This window comes from Stegodyphus dumicola, chromosome X2 (assembly GCF_044657685.1).
Source record: "Stegodyphus dumicola isolate Sdum_Otavi_A_Nest chromosome X2, ASM4465768v1".
NCBI lineage: Eukaryota > Metazoa > Arthropoda > Arachnida > Araneae > Eresidae > Stegodyphus > Stegodyphus dumicola.
Window position 1 is genome coordinate 28986878 of NC_140781.1, and position 26182 is coordinate 29013059.

A 26182-nucleotide genomic window follows, 5' to 3' on the forward strand; every position below is an offset into this window, starting at 1 on the left:
TTTAAAGAAATAATGTTCTGAAACAACATGTTTCATCTACACAATCAAACGACGCTCTCTTCAAAGCATTACGCCATCAAACTTGGCACACATCCAAAAGTACAAATCGAAGAATTACAGAACCGTTGTTGCCACACAAGAAAAGAAATATAGTTACAAACTTCACACAATAATAAAACAAAAACACATTTTTGAAAAATAAACAGTAATAATAAAAATAGTAATAATAAAATTCTTAACAATATTTTATAGATTATGCAACATCCTCCCCCTTTTTTGAGTCAGTGGCAAACGACTCAAAACATATGTTATCCTATTAAAAAGGTCTAGTAAATTTGGCTTCTTAACAAGCCGTCCTGATGACGTAAATTTTTGTTTTATATGTTCTATGTCAGTCTGATCGTTTTTATTATCGTCGTTAACGTTAGGCTCTTCAACTAAATAATTTTCATCTATTTGTATCTCTAGTGGATAAATATGCTGAACGGGCCTTATGAAAATCCCAGTCGAAGTTTTTAGTTTAACTGTTCGAACTTTGCCATCCCAACCAGGAATTTTCTCTATAATTTTACTCAAAGGCCAATACGAGCTTTTTTTGAAATCATCCCCTATTAAGACTATCTCTCCAATTTTAGGCAACTGAGTTACTTTATTTTGTGGTTGTTTCATTATTAATTGTCCCAAATATTCTTTTCGGAAACGGTTCCTTAAATCTTTAAGAAGTTTTGCACGATATTTAATTCTTCTCAGAAAATGCTGCGAGTCAATTTTATCTAAATCTGCTACATTCAAAGTACAATTTTCAATTAAAAACATTGACAGAGTTAAAGGGATGGCATATTCAGAGCTCTCCGAAATATATGTTAAAGGTCGAGAATTAATTACCGGCTCACAATCGCAAATTAAGGTTTCCAGTTCTTCACAAGATAAAACTGATTTTCCCAAAGAACGTCTTAAAAGTTCTTTAACCATGCGAACTAGCCGTTCCCACCAACTTCCCCACCAAGAGGCTGTTGGTGGATTGAATTTCCATACTCTTCTCTTTATTTTTTCCTCATTCTCTATTATATCCCAGTTAAGTTTAGATATTTCATTATAAGTTCATCGGAAGTTAGTCCCACTGTTAAAATAAATGATTTGTGATCTGCCACGTCTGGCTATGAATCGTCTTAAAGCCAAAAGAAAAGATTCTGTTGATAACGAAGTCACCAGTTCTAGAAGGATTGCCCTGTACACAGCGCATGTGAAGAGTGCCATCCAAACCTTCTTACCGTCTTTCAAAAATAATGGGCCAGCTAAATCTACTCCCAAAATTTCAAAAGCCCTATAATCTCCTACACGATCTTCAGGAAGAGGAGTCACTTCACAAGACATCGGTTTCGCTTTATGTCGTTGACATATTACACACCCTTTTAACACATTACGCACAGTTTTACGTTGTTTTAGTATCCAGAATCTTTCTCTTAAAATAAATTGAAGCATTTGAGTTCCAGCATGACAATGTTTCTTATGAACTCGCTCAATTAACAATGTAGTAAAGATACGTTTACTCAGTAACAAAATTGGTGTTAAAAATTCAGAATTGTCTTTGCATTCCAATATTCTAGTTTTAACTCTCGTAATTTTTTCATTATCAATGAATACATCAAGTGGGTTAAGTGCTCCAATGTCAGGGAAATTTGAGCTTTGAATCAACCGAATCAAAACGTTTTCAGAATTTATGATTTCGGCAATAGTTTAGATTATTTACACAAATTTGAGTCCTTCCTACAGTTAGAAAAAGAACGTAACACCCAACCAGTTACACGAATCATTTTCTTATAATCAGAAACTCTTTCTGCATGCCAAGGAATGGTAGCCTCTGAAAAGTTAACATTAATAAGTTTTACGTTCCTCTTTTCCAAGTCAGCTTCGTTCGGCTGACAAACAATATTGGTAGGCCAAAATTCAGGGCTTTTTCTAAAGCCAGAGAGGTCCCTTAAACCACTCCGAGTTAATAATTTGTTTAGCAGAGCAACCCCAAGATAACACATCAGCAGGGTTCATATTACCGGGCACATGCCTCCATGATTCAGGTTTTGTCAACTTAGTAATTTCTTTAACACAATTGCTTAGAAAGTTCGACCAATTACCAGGATTTCTGATCCACCATAATGCGACTGCGGAATCACATGATAAAGTTACATTTATATCAAAACCGTTAAGAGCTTTACAAACAGAATATAGTAATCGGGATCCAATGCAACAGGAAATTAATTTTAATCTGGGATCGTCAAATTCTTAATAGGTGCCACTCTAGATTTTGCTCTTAAGAGAGTAATTTTTACACTACATGAATCAACACTTCTCGCGAAAATACATTCTGCATAAGCATATTTGCAGGCATTGACAAATACATGCAATTCAACTGTTGCAAAGGTTCCAATGAATTGGGGTATTGCCTCATTTTTCAACAAAAGTATATCAGATAACCACACAAAAAATTTACTTACAAAATCATGAGGCAATACCACATCCCAAGAAAATTTCAACTTCCATGTTTTTTGTAATAAAAGTTTTGGAAGCAAAGTTATTTGTGTAAGTATTCCAATTGGATCAAAAATTGATTGTACAATAGACAGAATCAGTCTCTTAGTTACCTTAGTATCACAAGTTATCGTATTTACATTTATATTACACCTTAAAGTATCACTGTCTAAATTCCACAATATTCCTAAAAGAGGTGTGTCCCCAGAATGTTTTGTAGTATATTTGGAAGCAACATTGCTCTCCCAGCCCCGTAAATTAGATCTGCCTCTCGACATAAGACTTTTGGCCTTTTGAATTAATTAATCCTCTTGTTCCTCAATATTGTAAACACCCGTAATACAATTATCGACATACAACGAATTTTTTAATTTGTCAGCCACATCTACAAAATCAGATGAACAATTATCCAAGAGGTGTTTAATAGACGTACCTAGTAGATATGGGCTGCAGGAAACTCCCAAAACCACTGTGCAATGCCTATACACTATTACTCCCTCATCACTTGGATAGAAAAATCGCAAGTAATCCCTATCCTTCGAAAAGTGCCATTTATTGTTCAATTCCTTTTCTGGAACCTTTTCTATAATATTTAAATTTTCCCACTCTCTAAACACTTCTTGATATTCCTTCAAAGAATTATTTTCTTTTGCCCTCTTAATAATTTTTTAATGATGTGTCAAAGCAATGCTTTTATTATCTGATAAATTGGTAGATTTGCATTTCCAGGGTAATTCTAATTCATATCTACCATCGGGCCAAATAGATAATTTATTCTGAAAATCAATCTCATAGTCGCAATGAACATTTTTCGTTTTACTATTTTCTGTCGGATGGGAAATACCCAAAACTTCAAGCTCCCATAATAATTTCAAAGAAGCATTATTTACATATAGGGAAAGACTTATTAGGGCATTATCCCTAATAGTATCATTTTCTTTACCCATAACCGTCCAACCGAGTTTTGTTTTGACTGCAGTTAAACAAGAGGGTAATTTTAGGTATTCGTCAGTTAGCAGTTTACTAATGACATCTGCACCTATCAATAAATCAATTTCACTTTCCTTGCAAAATGTGTCACTGACCTCAGTTTTCCTGCTCTTCAATTCCTCTATATCTGAGCATCCTTAATTGTTGGAACAAATCCACATATCTTTTTTTCAGAAAAAAACTTCAAAACAACACCTAAATGTGTTATCTAAACTGCTTATGTCAATAAAAATAGAATGGGTTACGAGCGCGGTTTCCCTCCTCTCAAACAAACCATGAATTACTTTCTCATGTCGAATAGGATCAGCTTTCATTCGCTTCATAATTCTCTCCCTAGCGTATGATCGTTGGGATCCCAAATCCAAGACAATCCTAATTTTTCTCTCTTAATCTTTAACTTTAATCAGAACACATAAAGTTTGCAAATAAACTTTCTTGCTTTTACTATTGTTAGAAAGGGAAACATCTAACTTAGAGTCATTTTGTTTTACAGAACTAACATTCTGAGGACACATAAATTTTATATGATCAAAACTGCAAAGGGGACATTTGATATTGGCTTTACATTTGCTTTTTAAATGACCAATTCTTAAACATGAAAAATAAACACCTTTCTTTTGTACAATTTACCTCTTTTCATTTAAGCTCATAGTTTCAGCTTTAAAACACTTAGCACTCATATGAGGCTTACCACAGAATATACAAACATTTTGCTTACCTTTACTGGTTTCATATATACTTACCAGCACGGCAGCTGTTGCTACCTGAAATAACATTTTTATTAAGACGCTTAACAGAATGAGTAAATCCTGATTGAGCTAATCGAATCATTTCTTCCGATTTTACTTCATGTTTTAAAAAACACATTAGTTTTTCAAGCGTTCTTTCAGAACTCTTTTCCTGTTCTTGTTCAGAAGTTCGACTCCGCTCCCAGTCACGTAGAATATTCTCAGGTAGGCACGACTCTACTAAAGGTCCCGAGAAATCAGCAAACTTTTCCTTGGTGCATCCTAACCTTTCCAGCGCTTGTAATTTGCTTTTATACTATCATAAAGTACTCCTAAGTCCGACGCCATTTTGCCTGTTGTAGCATTCTTCGTAACAAGTCCAAGCAAATCTCTTGCATAGATCTGCACCAGAAGGTCTTCTCTACCAAATCTTTCTTTCAGCTGCTCAATAGCTTTGGGATAATTCGCGACGGTAACAGTAAAACTGTTCAAAAGTTGAGCTGCCTTTGAGCCAGGTACTGCACTTTGCACTAAGTACAAAAATTTATCTTCTGGAACAATATCCGCATCTTCATGAATTTTCGAAAATTGGCTCCAAAAGCCTAAAAATTCTCTTGCATCTCGAGAGAATTTTTTCAGTTCAAGATTAGGAAGTTTGAACTTCCTGTTTTTATTTTCTTTAGGATCCGAAATTGAAACTGAAGCAATATCTGTAGTAACATTCATCGAATTCATCTGCCCAATTTTATTCTGAAGTTTCACCTTTAAAGCTATAAAGGAATCTCTGTATCCTTCAGCTGTATTAAATTCATTTTCAAAATCAGCTTCCTTTGTTTGTTCTAAAACACTGCTTTGAGTACTGTCCAGGCATTCAAATTTGTCAGTTAGTTTCCCCAACAACACTTGTTATCTCTTAGGATCCGTACAAATAAGCAATTCTTCCTCCATAATCTTCGTAGTTAACGTAAACGAAGTACGTTCACTTTTATGTTTTGCTTTTAACAACTCCATTTTAACAAAACGCCTAAATCAAAAGTACTCGAAATCGCACAAATGTCCTGTCACAAATGCCAAACTTTTATGTTGAAACTAAATAACGTTTGTGTAATCCGAGTTCAGAAAACAAACTATTTATTTTACATATTTTTAAAGAAATAACGTTCTGAAACAACATGTTTCATCTTCACAATCAACCGACGCTCTTTTTCAAAGCATTACGCCATCAAACTTGGCACACATCCAAAAACACAAATCGAAGAATTACAGAAGCATTGTTGCCACACAAGAAAAGAAATGTAGTTACAAACTTCACACAATAAAAAAACAAAAACCCACTTTTGAAAAATAAACACTAATAATAAAAATAGTAATAATAAAATTTTTAACAGTATTTTCTAGATTATGCAACACTTAAGTTAATGATTGCTTATTAGTTACTCATGTAAGGTGTAAAATGTGACAGTGTTATGTGCCATGTTGTGGAAGATAGAAGAAACAAAATGTCATTGGAGTAGTTTCGATACACTGCATAATTCAGGAGATATGCAGTTTCAAATTTCCATGACATCACTTCCAGCTGGAAAAATGGAGGAACCACCATAACTTATTCTTGGTAATGTTCATTTTGTCTGTTTATTTGTCGGATTTGAAACCCTTCAGTTCTTTCTTTTGCCTGCCATGTGATATCAGTTGTGTATCAGAAACCTTTGACCACTGCACAGAAGCTTATTGTTTGCATTCACTTCAGTACCATTTGAATGATCCCAGACATCTTTGAACATGTCAGTTCCTGACAATCCATAATTCAAGGGAAATTTTACTTGTTATAGTTTGTAGACTTTTTAAAATTATTTTTCCTTTCTTTTGCTAACCCACCAGCGGCCGAGCACACTGGTATCACTGAACACTGGTAGTACAGTCTGAGGTTCAGTTCACACGGACAGGCTGGCTGCATGGGCACTTTTATGGTTTTCCCCATTTGTAGCATGTATATGAGCCGGGTTTCCTTAAAAAGTCCTCCTCAAAGACATCCCTCCTTTTAGCCGCTGAGTGCTTTGCCATAATAAAATAAAATAAACCAACCTTTCTTGCGCTGAAAACAAAACCAAAAAAAAAAAAAAAAAAAGTTCAACTGATCTTTCTGAAATGCGTCATTCCTGAGTAAATGGCTGTCATATGATTTTTACGTAATGCAAGGGTTTAAGATACTTACATTCGCAGATAAGAGCAAAAGTTGAAGATAAAATAATTTATTCAGTAATATCCGAATCAAATATTTATTAACCAACTATAATAATAAAGTGGAGGGTGGCCAAAGTGAGGCTCGCGAGCCTGATATGGCTCTCGCAGACAATTTGTGCGGCTCGTGCATATAAAATATATGTATGAAATATAATAAACTAAAATTATTCAGTGTCCAAAAAGAAGTAATTAGTTTAGACTCTTTTTGCAAAGTTATCAAGGATTTCTTTCTATTTAAAACCTTCTCCACTACTTCTATAAAGATGTAAATATGAACTTGTGGCTTTTAGAAAATCTAGGTGCGACTCTCGAACATTCCTGAATTCAAATGTGCGGCTCTTACTGACATGAAGTTTGGCCAACCCTGTAACCAACCAATATTACTATGACCCTCTACTGAGAAATCAGATGTCATGACATCTTAATTTATCCAATGAGAGAAATTTTTTTCATCTAATGTGTACCTTTGCTTAATGAATATGCAGGATGCGGCCTCTACATTTTTTGGGGGAGGGGGATAGAACCACAGTAAAATCAGGAAATACGTGAAGTATGTACTTAAAATTTATTGGAAAAACAGTCTGTCCTGTGCTTTTATTTTGCTTATTATTTTATTAATTCTGCTAAAGTATTAAAAAAAGATGAAAGTCTATGCTTTCCTTCTCACTGGGGAAAATTTCTGCCAACATCCAGTATCTTCTGGCATATCTTAACACTCAAATTATGTTCACAATGAAGAATGCAGTAGACTTATAAGGTATTTTTCCGACTTCCCTAGTGTGCCTTCGTGGTGTAACGGTAGCACACTGGGCCGGTATTCCAGAGGTCCGTGGTTCGATTCCCGGCGAAGGCGGTTGTATATTTTTCATCTCTGGCTTTCAAAAAATCCTAATGTCTCTACAACTGGCGCTCGAACTAAAAGGGTTGTGGATGATGAATCTCCGCACCCAGGATTTGGTGACTAGGTCCCCTAAAAACCCTAGTCGCCCTTTAAAAAGGGGAGTATATAAGGTATTTCTCCCACTCCCCTAGTGTGCCTTCGTGGTGTAACGGTAGCACGCTGGGCCGGTATTCCAGAAGCCCGTGGTTCGATTCACAGCGAAGGCGGTTGCACATTTTTCATCTGTCTGGCTTCCAAAAAATCCTAATGTCTCTACAGACTTCCCATTAACCAGAGTAATACTGGGAAGCAGGGCCTTATTAAAACCTATAGCTGCCATAATCATTTAAAAGACTTCTGTGCTGACCCCTACATTTATAGTAAGTACTTTTTTTCCCATTCTTTCCCTTTTGATCTTGACTGAGCTGCCTCATACATTCCTCTGTGAAACTGGCAGTGTGAAATCTGTGTAGTGATGTAGTGACTCCTTTCCTTGAGTTCCTAAGCATGTCTTTGAACTGCTCTCTTCCCTAAGTACCTTTTTGTGATGTCCCTCTTCCTCCCGATGCATAAAGCACAGACTTAATTTGCTTAATGTTTAATCCAGCCCTGCTGAGAATGATGCCCATGGTTAATCCAAAGGGAAGGTAAAATAGCATAGTACAGAGGAATAACATTGTCATTAATGAAGTTGTAACTTAGAATAATGGTTTAGGTGCCTCTTAATATGAATCCCCCCCTGGGGGCCTTAATTTCATATCTGGTACTCGGACCAGCCAATGTTTCCTTGCACAGGTGTTAAGAATCTCTGGTTGTCCTGTATATTTAGGACCTCTGAGGAGCCACCTACCAACATGAAAGGGAGGGTTCATAACATCTATGTCTTTTCTGAATAGCCAATATATTCAATTTTCCTTGTTCTGCACTTTCACCTGATCTTTCATTACTTGAGCTTATCTACTTTATGACTGCATTGAAACTAGCATGACATTGGCCATGGGTAGCTACAACAAATGAAAAAAATGGAAAGAATTAGAAGTCTTGTTAACTAGAGTATCTTAAGTTGCTCTCCATAATCTGTTCCACTCTACGTGTAGGCATTTATCGGTAGTTATTGCTGCCTGTGGTGTCTCTATATGTACTGTTTTCTGCATCCAAACTACCTGAAAGTTTAATCACTTCATCCTTATATTATTATGTATTTGTAAAATAAGTATGGTAATCATATGTCATTCATGGAACTGTAATTTTAATGACAAGCGTGCTTCATACTGAATGGGACAAAAAGAATAGCACAATTCAAATTCTGTTACAGTACAAAGTCCATTATCCGGAATGATCTATAATCCGGACCTCAAAGCCACAAACTTATGTATACGCATTTGATGTGAGCCTCCGCTACGCATGCGAGTAAAGCCAGTAAAGCATTTACCCATGCGTGCTTCCAATAGTGAAGAAAGTAACCGAGAACGTTATTGAAAACGAAAAAATTTTGATTGACAAGTTAATCGGTATTCTCGACACAGCAATTATAGGACTTGAACAGTGGAACTTTGTAACTGAACAAGAAATTATGGCTGTTTATAGAATTAAAGAGAAAGTATTAGCACAAAAAAATGAAGCAACTTAAACAACTTACACTGATAGAAATGTTTACTAAAGTAAACAAATAAATATTAAGTCTTTTTTTTTTTTTTTTTTTGTAAATTTTGATACCCTTTAGATCATAATTGCTCTTTATTTCATAAATTATGGTTTCATATTTTTAATTGCATAATTTCTGCATGTCATCTTACTAGATTTAAATTGATGATCTGTAATCCGGAATCGCCAAAGTCCCGACATGTCCGGATTACGGACTTTGTACTATATTGATTTATTACTCCAAAACAAATTAATGCTGAAACTACAATTATATAAGTTTTATCTGGCAACAGCAAAAAAAAAATCCAGGTTATGAAATCACCACTAGAGGCACTGTTAATCAAAATACCATTCGTGCAGTACAAAGCATACTGTGTTTTGGAGTATGCCAAAATATCATCGTTTATCATCATTCAAAGACATTTTCTGTCAAAACCTGGTAAAGAATCATCACATCATTACAACATCGAACAGTGGATAAAGCAGTTGCAGGACAGGGGCTTCTTGTGTTAGAAAACCAGCCCAGGGTGAACAGCAGGCAAAACTGAAGTGATCAAAAAAAATATGAAATATTTTTATGAGTCCTACAAAAGCAACGTATTGTACGTGAAGTTGATGTGCCTCATATAATGGTGTGGTATGTTTTACAGAAACATCTACATTTCCTGCGATATACAATTCAGGTGGTGGAGGCATTAAAATCCTCTGGCAAACCATTGTGTAAAGCTTTCTATGAGAATTTGCAAGATAAGCTGGAGGTGGATTGTTTTACGAGCGTACTGGTGTTTATGATTGAAGCTACTTTTCACATTTCTGGCAAACTTAATTGCCGTAATTTACGATTTTGGCTTACCGTAAATCCATATGGTGTAATGGAACATGAACATGATTCTCAAAGGTGAACATTTTCTGTATTATTTCCAACAGTTGTATTTTTGGTCCTTTTCCTTCATGGAAAAATCAATTAATGGATGCATTTACTAAGATATGCTATCAGAGTGTTTGTTCCCTCAGTTGGAGGAAACAGTTTTTGGCTTCATTCTGGAGCAAGATGGTGCTCCACCACATTAGCATAAAAACGTATAGCAGTAGTCTACCCTATTTCTGGATTGGTCCTGCTGTGTCAAATGATAAGCCATTTCTTTGTTAGCCACTGCGATCCCCAGATCTGACTTCTTGTGATTTTTTTCCATATGGGGCTATGTTAAAGACAGAGTGTTCGTGCCTCCATTTCACCAAGACATACAGCAACTGAAGCGCTCAAATCATTACCAAAGGATATTCTGTTATGGATATTGTAGGAACTAGATTACCACATTTGCTGTGTCACCATAGAAGTGCACATAGAACTTGGATTATAGTTACTTGGATAACTATAGTTTCACTGTAAATTTGATTTATCAAAATTAAGTAATTGCAGTGTTCACAGGTATGCTTTCTTTTTGCCCCATTCAGTATAAAACACCCTGTGGAAATACACATATCTCTGTTTATGTGTAGATACAAATGTATATAAGTAAACCCTTGTTGAGCATAATTTATACAATGCGATTTCACATATACATGTTACCTTAATTGTGTCCATTTAATTTGCCTAATGCTGGAATTTCTTCCATATGTGATATGCTGCAGAGCATTCGCCTCATATGTCCTCATACAAAAACCACCCACGTGGATATTTGGCAGCCCTATTTGCTCATTATCTGAGTGACCGAAGCCCATTTAATGTAATTTCATTCACACTAGGAGAGCTGTGATCATATATTTTTCAGCTTTAATCCTCTTTTTGTATTTCTTTTAATTTAAGAAATTCAGTATGACCTCTAAAAAAAGAAGAGGGGAAAAAAGGTGATGAAGCAACAAAAAATCACAAAGTATTGACATTATGTCAGAAAAATGAAATTTTAGATAAGATGAGGAATGGTGCATGTATTTCATCACTCCCAAGAGAACTGGCTATGAATGAATCACACACGAAAACAATACAAAAGAATAAAGAAAAGATTTGGTCTAATGTTAAAGCAATTGATACTTAAGATAAAATAACATTACGAACAAGTACTAACTTAAGAATCAAACAACAAAATTTCAGCTTAATTGAGCAAACAACAATTGATACTTCAGCGAAGCTTACTCAGGTAAAAAATGTTGCCATATATTCTGGTGTATAACATGCACTTTTGATAAAATAAATGTGATTGAAATTTACGAGTATACATTATATGTGGTTATGTGCTAGAAGTTATCAAGCATTTGCCATTTTCCTAACCACAGTTTAATCTCATGCTTAGATTTTGAGCCAATGCTTAGTTAAACCACTTATATTGTCTCCTGCTATTAATCACTTTAATTTGTGAATTCAACTTTTGTCTAATACTCGCAAGTGACAGAGTTTTAATTTGTACTCTCAAATTGTGCATTTGCTAGGTTCAAGCTTTTAAAAAAGTTGTTTAAAATCTTCATAGGACTATGTAATTCATAGAGCAATTACTCGCTTGTCGATCCTGAGAACTGTTAATAAATTTGTAAAGAGTAACATTGTTTCACTTTATTATTTTTCTTTGCTAAATAATAATTGAGAATTATAGAACTTTCCACCATCCAATGTGTACTGTTCAATAGTAACATAAAGTTTTACAGCAGACTATAGTTGTAACTAATTAGGATCTTTATGGATACGGATTCAGCAGCTGTGTGCATTTTATTTTTATTTAAAAATTCATAGAATTTTATTCACAAGAAATTTATATTCTCAGGTAAAAAATTTTAATGTAAAAAATTTTTAAAAATGAGAGAGAGAGAGAAAACAAAAACCATGTATGTTCTGTCGTTCAAAAAATAGTGGACTGTAAATTGATTTGATGTTCCCTCAGTGTAGAACCCAAGAAACCTCAGTCATAATGTGGACCGAAACTTCTTTATTGGCTTTCAAACATCAAGTTGTCTGAGGGATGGCAAAGAACACGTTGAAACCTCCAACTTCAGTAGCACCTCACCAAGCAAACTTGGAAGAACCTCTGCCTAGTTGAAACTCCAGTAATTGACAGCCACCTAAAAGCTCTAAATGCGAGCTTTAAAAACCTAACAAATTTGCGTCTGCGCCGCTCCTCGGTACAAAGAAAGAAATATAATTTGCATAACATCGAACATACCCCCAGCCTTGAAGTCCCAAGGGCGTTCAAATAATAAATTTAACCTGAAAAATAAAATTAAATTTTCTAAGTCAGGAATTAAATGGCAAAGTGCACAGCTTTGCTATAGGTCTTTTTATTTCACCACTGGAAGTGCGTAAACTCACCACTCGAACTTTCTCATCAAGACCAGGATACACTTTAATAATTCTACCTAATTTTGAACGTAGCGGAGGTAGGTTTTCATTCTTAATGAGAACCATATCACCAAGTTTTAGATCTTGTTGCAACTTGCACCACTTGGGTGTCTGCTGCACCCTAGATAAATACTCACTACTCTATCTCTTCCACAAATGTTGAAATAACCTTTGCATGCTCCTCCAATGATCACTGCAGCTTATGGTTTCTTGAATTTGGTTAGGTTCTGGAATAGCGCTTAAAACCGCTTCGGTTAAAAGCGTCCTAATGTTATCGCCTCCAGGTCTTTGCAATCACTTGAAACTGGTACCAAAGGCCTAGAATTAAGACAGGATTCAATTTGGGTTATTAATATCAAAAATTCCTCGTATGTTAAAATAAGTGTTCCTAACATAAATTCCTAAATAAGTCTAAAATAGTGTTTTGGTTCATCGGCTATGGAATTGCAGTAAAATTGGTGAGTCAGTGTATTTGTATATCTTTCTTTTTAAATAATGGAATTTACAATGCTTAAGACTAAGAAGCGTGTAGCTAAAGCTAAGTTGAGTAAACTAAAGGAGAAAATTGCAGTGACTGCTGATGTTGATCGGTTAGAACTTTTTAATTCCAGGTTAAATAATGTGATGACTGAACTTTCGGATATTTTTAGAAATATTTTTGTAGTGTGTGAAGAGAAAGCTATTGATGTCTTTATAGAAGAGTAGCAGGTCAGACCATATGCAATATTGTGTTTGATCTGTGATGTGGTGAAATCATTAATGTCATTTATAGAGTCTACTGTGTCCTAGATACTGAATCAAAACTGCTTGATAAGTTATATTTTTCTGAAGAACAGTAAATTTAATGAATGCTTTTGATAAAAAAAATTTTTTTTTTGCTTCTGTAATAAAAATAAGAACTGTGTATCTTAAAGGAAAAAAGGTGCATAAAATATTTTTGTTTGCTATCAAAATTAGATATTTTATTTATGATCTGATTAATTTTTAGTGGTTGATCGAGTTAGGGAAGGAATAGAATTGAAAAAGATAATATTGTAATTATCACTACTGATGTATGCTAATGTTCTCGGAAATGTTAGTAGCCTTTAAAAGTGGCTGCAATGAAAGATTTCACTGTATTTTTGTTTTATGTAATGGGGCAACTTTTATATTAATGATATTTATCTCACTTTTGTATAATATTAAGTAATTTAAGGTGCAATATTTTTGAGTTTACAGTTTAATGTTCTATATAGTAATTTTAATAATTTTGCATTAGTGCAGATGTTTGTCTTGGGAACACCTCATAATGTGTAAATAAAAATAAAATGAAAAAAATTAAGAAATTGAATAATTTTATGAATTGCATAAAAAATTAATTGTAGTATTCTAATTCTGGGAAAAAAAGTTATACCGTTGAACCATTTGTTAACGAATGAAATCGAAGTATTTGTCCGTATTGTGAAGTAAGTCTTAAGTAGGATTGCAGTGTTTGAAAATGAGTTTGACTGACACTAGATATTTTAAAATTACTGTAATGAAAACATAACAGCTTCTAATCAATATAAAAAATAATTAGAATTTTCGAGATTGCAAACTTGAGAAGTCAGCAATGTCCTTGCTGGGATTCGTACCACAGATTTTCCATTTTGCTAGTTGAACATACATCATGAAAGTGCATGCGGAGGAAAATGATAATTTGTTAAAATACAGTTAATGACATAGTAGAGAATAAATTTTAAAATGCATGTATAGAAGGAAAAATTATGCAATTTAAATGAAAATTTTCTCTCTGCTTTAGTGAAAAGAAAGTTCACAAGACATTGTTGCAGAAATTGTTAAAAGTAATCTATCAGAATAATCTGTATTTGAAGAATTTTCAAATCATTGATTAAAATAAATTCATTAAAGCTCCTATAGTTCAACAAGTACAGTGTTCAACAAAATTAGGAGAGTGGATGATTTACCAAGAATAGGCAGCTGCTAGTAAATATGCATTGTAATAAAAAATTAAAAAATGGAATAGATGAAGGATCATGTTTTAATGTAAATAATAATTTTACAGAAAACAAACCTGGTGCCTTAAAATTTGTTTAGTGTCTGTATATTCTGGGGAAAATTAAGAACTCAAGAACTCTGTCTACTATATAATAAGGTATGTGGCCAACCTGAACATGCAAGATGGCTCCGTAGCTTTGAGTCGTTAAATTGTGGTGGGGTTAGTGAGTTTTGGAATTCTTTTTGGCTCTTTGTAAAAGGCATCTTATGACTGAATGTGTGTTAATGGAGGTTCAATCCTACACTAGTGTTCAAAATTAAGAGAATTTTCACATTTAGATGTTTCTCTTTGGAACTAACTGACAAATGTTTTTAAATTTTGGTATTCACATAAGTTGATATAGAACCAAAAAAGTAATATAAATTGCAAAAATCCTGTATATTTGCATGATTGTGTGTAAGGCTCATCAGATGGTCTAAAAAAAGGTTGTTATATCGAACAAAAGAAGGAGGTTAATATGGGTATTTTCTCCTCTAAAAGTCATGTAATTCTCACAGGATGACTTAATACTGAAAATGAGTTAGTTGCACTGAGTTAGCTCACTCTTGCAGCAATGCTGTTCTCATATTTTGGAGGGGTAGGCAAGTTGCAGTTGGCCTCCCAAGAGCATTCCAGATGTGGTCTTATAGGGTTTACATCTTAAAAGAGAGTTGGCCAATACATGCCATTAATATCTTCACCTTCAGAAAATTACCCACCACATTAGCCCAATGTGGAGAAGAGTTTCTGTCCATAAAAATATACTGAGGGCCAAATGCATTGCTGGAAAGACAAACATTGAACTCTAAGGTCTCTTTCTAATACTACAGTCATAGAGTACAGTACTTCACTACAGTCATAGAGCCTCTACCAAAGAAACAAAGGTTTTTGTATCTGTCCAATGTGATGTCTGCTCAGACCATCAAACTTCCACTGCAATATTTTTCTCTGATGTTGGTGAACTGGTAGCGGTTCCTTGGTCTCTCTAGAATCTATGGTTAGGCTGAATTGGGTGCATCTGTGAAGAGAATGATTCCCTGCTGATACTTGAAGTTGATGTTCTCTGCACCATGCTAAATGGGCTCTCTTGTATTCAGATAAGATCTTAGACCCCTATGTTCACTTTTTCAGAGATAAAGTTGGTCCTCAGTTCATTTTTAAGGATGACAACATTTGTCCACTTGGAGCGCGAAGCTAGTGGCTGATTTTCTGGAATGTGAAGATGTTAACTAGATGTCTTGATGAGCTAGAGTTTTATAATATTTCTGGGATGGTCTTGAGAGGGCAAATGCATCACACCTTGCCCCTCCCTGAGCCCTTCAGGACCTAAAAACAGCATTGCTACAGGAGTGAGATCACTGTAAACTACCATGTTTTTGGTACAAAGCCATGTTCTGAGAGTCATAGGAGTATTAGAGGGCACCACACCCTATATTGCATCATTTTTTGTTCAGCCTCATAGTCGCTGTTTTAGACCTTGCGTCAGTGAGCCTTACATACAGTCATGCTTGTGTACCATAATTGTTGTATGGCATATTTTTTGTATTATATCAGTCTGTATCCACAGTCACAGATTTCACTGATTCTTGGCTGTGTGGATAGGTCGAAAATTTTGATAAAATTTGGCAAAGTAACAGTTTTTTTGTTTGTGATCCTGAATTTCCTAGATTTAGTATATCTTGATTTAATGGGGAAGGAATAGTTGCATTTTTCATTTTAACTGTGTTTGCATGGGTTATACAGTTATCATATTGGAATTGAACAACTAGTGAATTGCATACGTTGCACTTTGAACTTTTATTTGAACTGCAACACTTTTATCAGTGTTGAACGTTTTTGTGAATCTTTGTTCAAAACCTCATTACCATGTGTTTTTTTAAACATTCTTTTGTTCAACAATTTTGTAGAAGAGAAGCGAAGTGTCATGAATTTGTAAGTAAGTATTGTTGGAGTGGAAACTTGTGCAAAAGTTTTTGAGTTTTTAATCCATTTTATCACCTGCAGGGGGTTTACATATTTTAATCTCTGTGTAATATGGTGGCCATCAGGGATTATTTCCAAGTCATTTTAACATGCTATTATCATATAATTAATTTTTAGTAATTAATTTCATATGCTTAAAAATTCTTATGAATAGCTTTTAGTAAAACCTTTTTTGTTTTGGGTTACTGGATTTTGTTTCTTCTTTTTCATTCGAGATTTATTTTGGGGAATTTTCATCTTTTCTTAGCTACACTCATAAAAGTTAAATTAGAAAATATATTTTGCTTTTCTAGACTTCATTTTTGCCTTAAATGGATTTAAATGAAATTTTTCAGGTCAACCATTAGAGGCTTTAAAGTCGCCCCCCCCCCATTGATTCAAAAACCTGATCTTGCATATTTTGTTGCAGGTCCACTTGCCAGTTAATCTACCAAGTTTTTCAAATATGTATGCATATATTTTAAAAGCTTAATATTGTAATGTAATATTCTTGTAGAAACACAGTCATCTGTACTTACGAAGACTTTGTTAAAACAATGAAATGAGTTTGGAATTTTATTACCTGGCATACTTAAAAAGTCCCTCTTCAGAAATATGCTATGAATTAGGGAGCATAGAGGGAAGTTAACATGCTTAAGTTATGGAGCAGCCCACTGCACTGATGCAAAGTTAAAAAATGTCTTTATGTCATGTCTTTAAACATATCTTAAAATATTTTTTTTTATATATAAATAGGTCTGTTGTATTCAATAACAGAGGAAGAGGTGGTGTTGATATACTAGTAAGTATTAATATAGTTTTTTGCATTATTTTGCTGATTACAAACATGTTCTTTACGAAAATGTTCTTAAAATATGACTGCTGTGTGAAAAGTGGTTTTTGACTAATTTTTTGCTGAGCCTTTTTCTGTGAAAAGACTGATTTCAACTCTATTTTTGTAAGTAATATTTGCTGTTCATCTTGACATTTAGTTAATCACTGACAAAATGTGAAATAGATAAAGCAGTGGAAAATTGTTTTTTATTTTTGATAGAACTTACTTCAGTGTTTCACATCTTCCATAATGTGTGGCACAAACATAAACAAGTAGTTCACTGAAAATCTCAGTAGCGTGTCTGAAAGCACATGCCATTTGTGTTGCTTGCTATAACTAAGTAATCAGTTTCATTTAATTAATCATTTTAGTTCATTTTAAGCATAATTGATTCTAATGTTTTAATATTTACTGTTACTGTCTGATTTCTTTTTATAATTGAAGAGATTAGTTGCCTTCTTATTTTTTATTCATTTTTGTGTGTGTGCTTGAAAGATTTTATATAAATATGTTATGGAGAGAGTTTATTTTAATCTCTGTAATATGGTGGCCATCAGGGATTATTTCCAAGTCATTTTAACATGCTATTATCATATAATTAATTTTTAGTAATTAATTTCATATGCTTAAAAATTCTTATGAATAGCTTTTAGTAAATCCTTTTTTGTTTTGGGTCACTGGATTTTGTTTCTTCTTTTCCATTCGAGATTTATTTTGGGGAATTTTCATCTTTTCTTAGCTACACTCATAAAAGTTAAATTAGAAAATATATTTTGCTTTTCTAGACTTCATTTTTTTACATGTAAAGTTTCCATGATATGATTCCCTAAGTATGTATTTTCTTGATTTTTTCCATGCCAACATAAATACTATTTACCTTGAAAAATACTCCACAAAGGCAACTCTTCTTTTCAGATGACACTCATTCATGTGTTTCCTTAATCAGTTAACCAGACCAAATTAAAAACATAATTAATCATTAATTGTTCTGAATTACTGTTTAAAGTAAGACAGAAAAATCATCCTACGTACTTGATATAATTCCGGCTCATTAATCTTGCTTCATATTTATATAAATGCAAAATTGTTATATAAGTCATTAAATGTTAAACAATTGTAATTGTCTGGGACTAATAGCTTCTTGAAGCATATTAATTTTAAAACTTGTGGGTATCTGTATTGCATTTAATAGTGTAGACAACAGAAAAGATCTCTACATTGTATTAAAAAATTGTAACACTACATAAAGCTGTCTCTTTAATAGAAGGATTAACCTGAATTCAAATCCCTGATGCAGAGCTGTTATTTGCAGTTTTTATCGTAAAAGAATTAACCTGAATTTGAATCCCTGCTGCATGGTATTATTTGCAGTTTTTCCCATGTGTAACAATGTGACTCGATTTTTCTTTAGAAGGTTCTCGAAGAAGACACCCCTTTCCTTAAGAAGATAGCCTTGGAATACTTTATCAGATTGAAAAAAAAAAGCAAAACTTTTTTTCTTTTAGAAAATAAGAGGGGATATTAATGTGGCAATTTAATTTTAAAGGGAAATTTATAGAAAAAGAGTTTGAAGAGAAGTAAATTTAAAAAAAAGTTATAAATCAATCAAAAATCAACTGACGAGAGGAACTAATTTTTCAGAAAAATAGAAGTGATAGTTGTTTCTAATAAGATAACAAAATAATGCAAGATAATTGAATAGTTGAACTAGACATACTAAAAAGTATACAATAGTTATCTCTAAATTACAGGTATAAAAGGTCCTTGAATACACTAGAGCAAACATTTTAATGCCGTACTTTGCAGGCTTACTGGGAATATGTTGCCTGAAAGGACATCTGCCTCTAAAAGGTTCCAGTTTTTTATCGATGGTGTAACCTCTTACAGTTAATTACAAATAAGTCATACACAGATCTTACAGGAACAAGTTTATCAAGTTCTTTCCTTTTCATACAATCTCTAATGCTGTTATCACATCTATAGACGCGCGTGCTTACTCGGGACAATTCCGAGAAACGAGATTCTAGTAGCACGGCTTTAAGCGGCAGGCTTCCGAGAAATGTTTCGTTTAGCTAGGAGGAACATGTCCCAGCTACGAGCAACATTTTGAAACTTTTCCCAAAATGTTCCAGCTGGAGACGTGTTCCTCGAACGTTCAACCAATCAGACGAAAGGTCAGCTTCTGAAGGATCACGGGTAACATTCAATATGGCGATGGCTCTCACTGTGAAGTAATGGACGGTGGAAATAGAGGCCGATTTAATTGTTGCTGTTTTGTTGTAATACAACTGCCTGAGTCATTTTTTAAATGTGTATATATTCATTAAATATATAATTGTGGAAATTTCAGAGTTGACAGTATTTTACGACGTTCTTGCATTTCGGATTTGTTTACAAATTGTTCGTAGCCAAAAGTTCGCCAAATTTGTCGTATTTCGCCAAATTCGTTTATTATAACAATGTTATATAATAGAATTTTATTTCTTAAATTTAAGTTGAATAATTTTTTAAAATCTATTTGTATATGCGCGGCTTTTCTCCTAATTACTTATCTTTTAAATTGTTAACTGCATAATCAGTGACACATTTTAAACAGCATAAAAGAAGCATAAAAAAAGAAAAGTATAGCTTATATAATAATGAGAATACTCATTAAATTTGTCTATTATTTTCATGTTATTAATGAAATACTTTTTGGATTATAAATACATTAGAAACTATACTTTTATTGTAAATGCTACTTATTGAAACATTGAAAATTTATGGATTTATTATTATGCATGATGAAAAACATTTGTATATACATTCATTAATATAAATCTTATTCATTACATTAATACTAATAAATATATATTAACAACTTCTAAAACATCGCATCTCTCTATCTGTATGTAAATATATTACTTATTAGATGTGTATATATGTATGTATGTATGAATACAAAAATGAACATTGCCAAGAAGTTTATTTGAAGTTACTTTTAATTCAGATAATGATTATGTAATTGGCAGCAACTATCGTTATCAGTTCTTTGCAAATTATTATGGGTATGTAATAATCAGTTGAAAAATAATTGATGAGTATTTGAGTACTAAAGAGTGTACACATTTTGTTATTGGGTTAATTCATAATTATATCATACGTATGATCTACGTAATAAAAACATGACTAATAAATAATAAGAAATGTAACAGCTGTGCATTTATAATATTTGATTACTTAAAACAGCGCACAACTGATTATCACCTTCATGTCTGTTTACATAATAAATTGCACTTTCCAATTAAGTGCACGGGCCTACTAGTGGCCGAAGCGTCGTTGAACACTGGTAGTTCTGTCTCAGGTTAGAATGCCGCGAACAGTCTGGCTACATGACGTTTCCTTGGTTTGCCCCATTTGTAACTGGTATACGAGCCAGTTTTAAAAAATCTTCTACAAAGGGATCCCTCGAGGCTTTGCGGTAATCACATAAAACCAACTGAGCCCACCTGCGGCCGAGTGGTAAAGTCGCTGAACACTGGTAGTTCGGTCCGAGGTTCGAATCCCGCGAACGGGCTGCCTGCATGGACGCTTTCGTGGTTTTCCCCATGTGTAACGTGTATACGAGCCAGTTCCCTTAGAAAGTCCTCCCCGAAGGCATCCTTTCCCTTAGGCAGATAGCCCTAGTGTGCTTTGCTGTAATCTCAATAAATCAAACCATAAAACAAACTCATGATGTGAACACCTAATTTCTAGAGTTTGTATAATTAATGTGTTTTAGGTATATTACCGAGTGTTCTATGGGACAGTAAACAACTCGCACATGTTTGATTGCTCATGTATTCATATGCTTTATTTGATCTTCATTTTGCTGAATAGTATCTGCTGGCTGTGAGGAGGTAAATATCAGCCATATAGATTTTTGTCATTTGAATGGACAGAACAGTAATTATGAGCCATAAAGTTAGTCAGAAAATGCTTTCACCAGGTCACAAATTTTCCAGTGAGCCATCAAATTTTCATTGAAATGCAGACAACAGAAAATACACATAAGCGATGTGTGATAGACTTATCCAGCACATGTTTTTAAACTATTTCTTAGTGTATACAGAATTTGGCTATTACTGATGTAATTGATTGCTATAACCAGAAGTGTGTTTATCTGTTACATGAAGTGCCAAAGTGGAGATCAAAGTGATTAACTTGATAGCAATCACCTTTCTATTATCTTCCATTACTAACAATAAAGTTTAAAACGAAAAGCGTGTGAGCGATACAAAACAACACAAAGAAGCGAATGTCACTTGAAAGGAAACGTCACTTTCGCCAATCTGAGCGATAACTGATTCTTGTTTGGCTTTCAGCCTGTTTGCCAAGTGAAGATAGTAAGCCTATTTCGCCAAAGGCCGTTTCTCAGAACTGTTGCTACGAACGTTTTGTCCTGGCAACAAACAGCTAATGTGATAACGCTTTTACATCATCGAATCTTAGGCAACATAGCAGAAATAAAAAATCTCTTATAAGTCTGGTGGAATATTTCCAGTCCTGTGCCATTCTTCCAGTGGCCCAAATATCTTTCACATAAACGTGGGAGGATTTATGTACTCCACAAAAGTAAAGAAGACTGATTAAAGCTTTTATTTCGATTAAATCAGTTTTTTTTTGTTGTCACGGTATCTTTGAAAATTATCCTCAGATTTTTTCATATAAATGTTCGTGCAATCAACAATGCGCTGTAGAATGGGATCAAACAGTAATAATCAAGAGTCTGTAGGGGGAGATACAGTTTAGGCATTACCAACGTTTCCAGGTAATTTAGTGATAACATTATGCAAAAGTGTTCTTATATTTTGTTTTGGCCTTTTCTTATTCCATTTTGTTGTTCCATCTTTTCCCAGTTTAAAATTCGCCTAAACTCGATGCATCTATTTCATCATCTGATGAAGTTTCATGAGCAGTAAATTGCTCTTCATCGATACTTTCTTCATCATCATCTCCATTTAGTGAATGTTCATCTGTTGATACTTCGGCAAGTAATGTTTGAAAGCCGTTTCATTTCATCTTTATAGCTTAAATAACGATGCATCTTTGAAATTCTTATACAAGCATTATTTAAAAAAAACACGAATGAAGAACGCGCGTTGGGTCTTTCAGGCCTGGAGATTCAGTTCCTAGCTAAAGACAGTTTCGAGAAATATGACCTTCTATGCAATGGAAGAGGGTGACCTTGGAAGCAGGTACTGGTAGATTCAACCATTTTCACAAAAGGGGAGAGGTTTTGCAACCCATTAAATATTAGCCTGTGCCTGTAAGACCCGGCGCGTGTTCTTGCAGGTTAAATAATTTTAATGAAATTTATGTGCGAAATTGCAGTTTTTCTTTCTTTCTTTCTTTCTTTTTTTTTTTTTTTTTTTTTTTTTTTTTTATAATGAAACATGAAATGCTTGAAAGAGATGAAACTGCCACAAAAATAAGTTTACAGGGGGCAAGTCTATTTAACATTAAGTAAATGGCTATCAATCTAAATTGGTGAGATACAGACAAGCTGACAATTGTTTGGGCTACTAATTTTTGTCCCCAAATTTGGCAAGAAATATTTTGGTGACCATATGGCATCACATTTTTCTCCACTCCCTGTGTAACTGTAATTGGTTCTTTGATTGATCCCTAAATATAGCTGTATCTGACCCTTATGTAATCATAACCGTGTACGTCTTCCAGTAATTTTGCGAAATGGAATGCACCAGAGATTTCTTGGCGCCTGGGAGAAAACTTTAAAACTCCAGAGAAAGCACCAATGTTTACTTCAGTGCTGATTTCGGAGTATTGAGATATCCATGTGAGCTTTACTTCTTATATGTGCTTTGCATTGCGTTATGTTTAACGTTCTTAGTAGTTTGAAATGTAACTACTGATTGTGCTTTGTGATACTGAAAAGAGCTGCATAAGTATTTTTGTGGAAGTTCTGTAATTGTAAATATTTCTATTGGTAAAATAAATTTATCAAGCTGTTATCAGTTCTGTGTGCATTTAGTCCATTATAAACCCATGCGCATGCAGCAGTTTTTAGGTTAGGATTGGGGTTGAATGCCAGTGAGAAGAGTGATGGAGAGCAATTAAGACAGCTACTGGCAGCCTTTGCTGCATTCAAAGAAGAGATGAAAGCTGGCTAAAAAAATTTAAACAGGTCAAGAAAAAATGAAAAGAAAAAGTTCTGCTTTAATAGAAAACAAATCTGAAGTATGGAAAGCAGAATAGACATGATTGAAGATAGAGTTGGAGAGATTCAAGAACGAGTTTCTGCTGTCAAGCAACAGATAAAAGAAAGAATTTCTGCTGTCCAGCAACAAATCAAAGAAGGGGTTTCTACTTGGAACAACAAATTCATGATAGCATTTCTGCTGTTGTCACCAAGGAAGTTGACAGTTTAAAGAAATCCATAGCAAGAGTTGGGCACAATTCTAATACCTTTAAATTCAAACATATGTGATCCTGACCCTCTCTAAAGCTATCCACTTATTATGGAAAGACCTGGCAAGTATACAAGATACAGTTCTCTATAGTGGCAAATGCAAATTGATGGGATTCCGAAGTTGAAGCCTCTCATCTTTCCATGTCTCTCAGAGCAGACACAGCTGGTAACCTTCAAACTTTTCCTCAGAACCAGAGTCTAGATTTTTAAGCTCTGTCTGGTGCATTAGGCGAGAAGTGTTTAAAAGACTATAGCAGGCTTCAGTTAAAATCTCACAAACTCATCCGTGATCTTGAGATTAAGAAAGCCTTATGACTGGCAGGTGTCAAGAATCTAAAAAGCACTTAAATGTATGCCATGAAATTCAAGGCAGCCCAGCAAGCAACACCCAGAACCAAAGAATGGAACAAATGACTGCTTACCTCGGCAACTATTTGGCAACATTTGGGTCCGGTCCATGTATAACTACTCTACCTTGCTGTCATATGCCTTTCACTAATTTCAAGAAGTGGAAGATATTAGGGATTTCTTGGCAGCCAGAGGAAAACTATGTAAGACTGGAGAGAGCATCAGTTTTTAATTCAGAGTATTGAGAGGTGCTTAACCTAAAAGTAACGGGACCTAACCTTAACCTAAACCTAAAAGCACTCAGGTGAGTAGGCTTTACCTTTTAGATTCACTTTGCAATGTGTTTAATTTAATGCTGTTAGTATTTTGAAGTGTAACTACTGATTTTTCTCTGTGATACTGAGAAGAGCTGTACGAGTATTTTTGTAGTTCCAGAACTGTAAAGTGTATCTTTTGGTAAAATAACTTTTATAAAACTATCATAGGTTCTGTGTGCATTTAGTCCATTATGAACCCTAATGCACACAACATCTTCGGATTTCCTGTTTCAAACTTGAAAAATTAATGATTTGGTTTGTTTGATTATGGCAAAGCACTTAACCCGTTCAGGACCAGCGTCATGGACCAGCGTTGATGCAACAATTCCACACTAACCAGCCCAGCGTCACGTAGCTCCAATCATTCTCTACAGCCCAGTGTTGCGTATACATAACTTGAAAATTGAATGATTTTAAAAACTTTTTAAATGCTAGGAGATGGTGCTAAATGGGAACGGTTTTCACATCGGTTAAGTCGTGTGGCTGACTTTCATGTATGAGCATCAGTTTCTGTTTTGAGTTTCTGGTTTTGATAGATTTATTAGTGTAAACAAACTGGGAATCACAACTCTTTAAGTTAAAAGGATACCGGTGTGCTTGTTTATTTCATTAGGAATTTCTTTTTTTATTGTCTTCATTTTTATTCTTTGTGTTTTTAGTTAGAATGTGGGGAAATGCATCCAGCTCAATGTTTTAATTTTCATTTTTTGTTAGAAGAATGTGGAAAAATGCATCTAGCTGACTAAAGCAGGTGTAATGTCACCGAACTTCTGTGATGGAAAAACTCATACCAGTTGTCCTTTTTTATAATTTATTTTAAAACTTAACATAGACTTTCTTGGTTAATTAAAAAGTAACTTTACAGCATTATTACAGAAGGGATAAAGATATCAGCTTTCCCAATTTGTCATGCATCTTGCTTGGCATATTCTCGGCGAAAAAAAGCCGTCATTGTCCTGTATGTCGATTCTTGTTTTGAATTATTCTTCACACAGCAGAATTATTAAATTGGAATGTAATTACTTACAGATAATTATTGCTTAATTTTCTTTTACATTTTGTATTTTTAATTTTGTTTCTTTGTGTAAAGTATTTGTTTTCATGCTTATACAGTACAAAGTCCAAAATCCGGACGTCCATTATCCGGAATGATCTAAAATCCGGACCTCAAAACCACCAACAAAGTGTTTCTCATAGGTTTTATGCATGTACCTTTGATCCCCCCCCTGGCGCGTGCATTATAAAACATCTAAGTAGTCCCGATTCTTCATTTCACTTCGACACTAAATAAAATACCTTGTTATTGAAGAAACAATCATTTTAGCATAAATTTGTACGATCAGTAATTTGGCTCCATGAATGAACTTCAATGAAGTTGTCAGCAGAAATAAGCTCCGAAGGATAAATTTGCTGGAGGGGCCACATGATTTCACCATAGGCGACTCGTAGTTTTGCAACACGTTCAATATTGTCTTTGGCAGGAAACAGTTCAGTTACCTAGGCTAAAGGCTAATTTATCCTGTTTGGATACTTTAATTCAACTAGAACAATTTCTCCTGGAGCAATAGTTTTTCCTCTGTGAAGATGATTTAGGACTTCTTATTAATTCTCCAAGATATTCTTATAGAAACATTTTCGTAGATTTAGCCATAAAGTATGAAGATAACATACACATTTTAGTAAGTGCTGAGAGTCAACTAAATCCAAATCAATGGTTTCTAGTTCCAATAAATCTTGAATAAAGTGAGCAGGCATAAGTGCTTTCAATTCGTTAGGGTCGTCTGACAAATATGTCAATGGCCGTTCATTTATAATGGCTTCACAATCAGTGAGCAAAGTCAACATTTCTCCATATGTGACACAGGATTTTCCCAAACACTTCGAAGAAGTTCCTTGATACAGCAAACCATTCTTT

At 34.2% G+C, this 26182-nt stretch overlaps 1 protein-coding gene across 3 annotated transcripts in view; it reads left to right on the top strand.

Annotated features, from left to right (window-relative positions):
• LOC118202604 (phospholipase ABHD3-like) overlaps positions 1-26182 on the top strand; it is a 178091-nt gene that overhangs the window by 67618 nt on the left and 84291 nt on the right. For all 3 annotated transcript variants that reach the window (XR_015038854.1, XM_085808892.1, XM_085808893.1), the window contains one exon: positions 17073-17118. Coding sequence is in view for 2 of the 3 variants with exons in the window: in XM_085808892.1 (XP_085665018.1) it covers positions 17073-17118 (46 nt within the window). In the remaining variant the exon portion in view is untranslated. The remainder of the gene's footprint in view (positions 1-17072; positions 17119-26182) is intronic.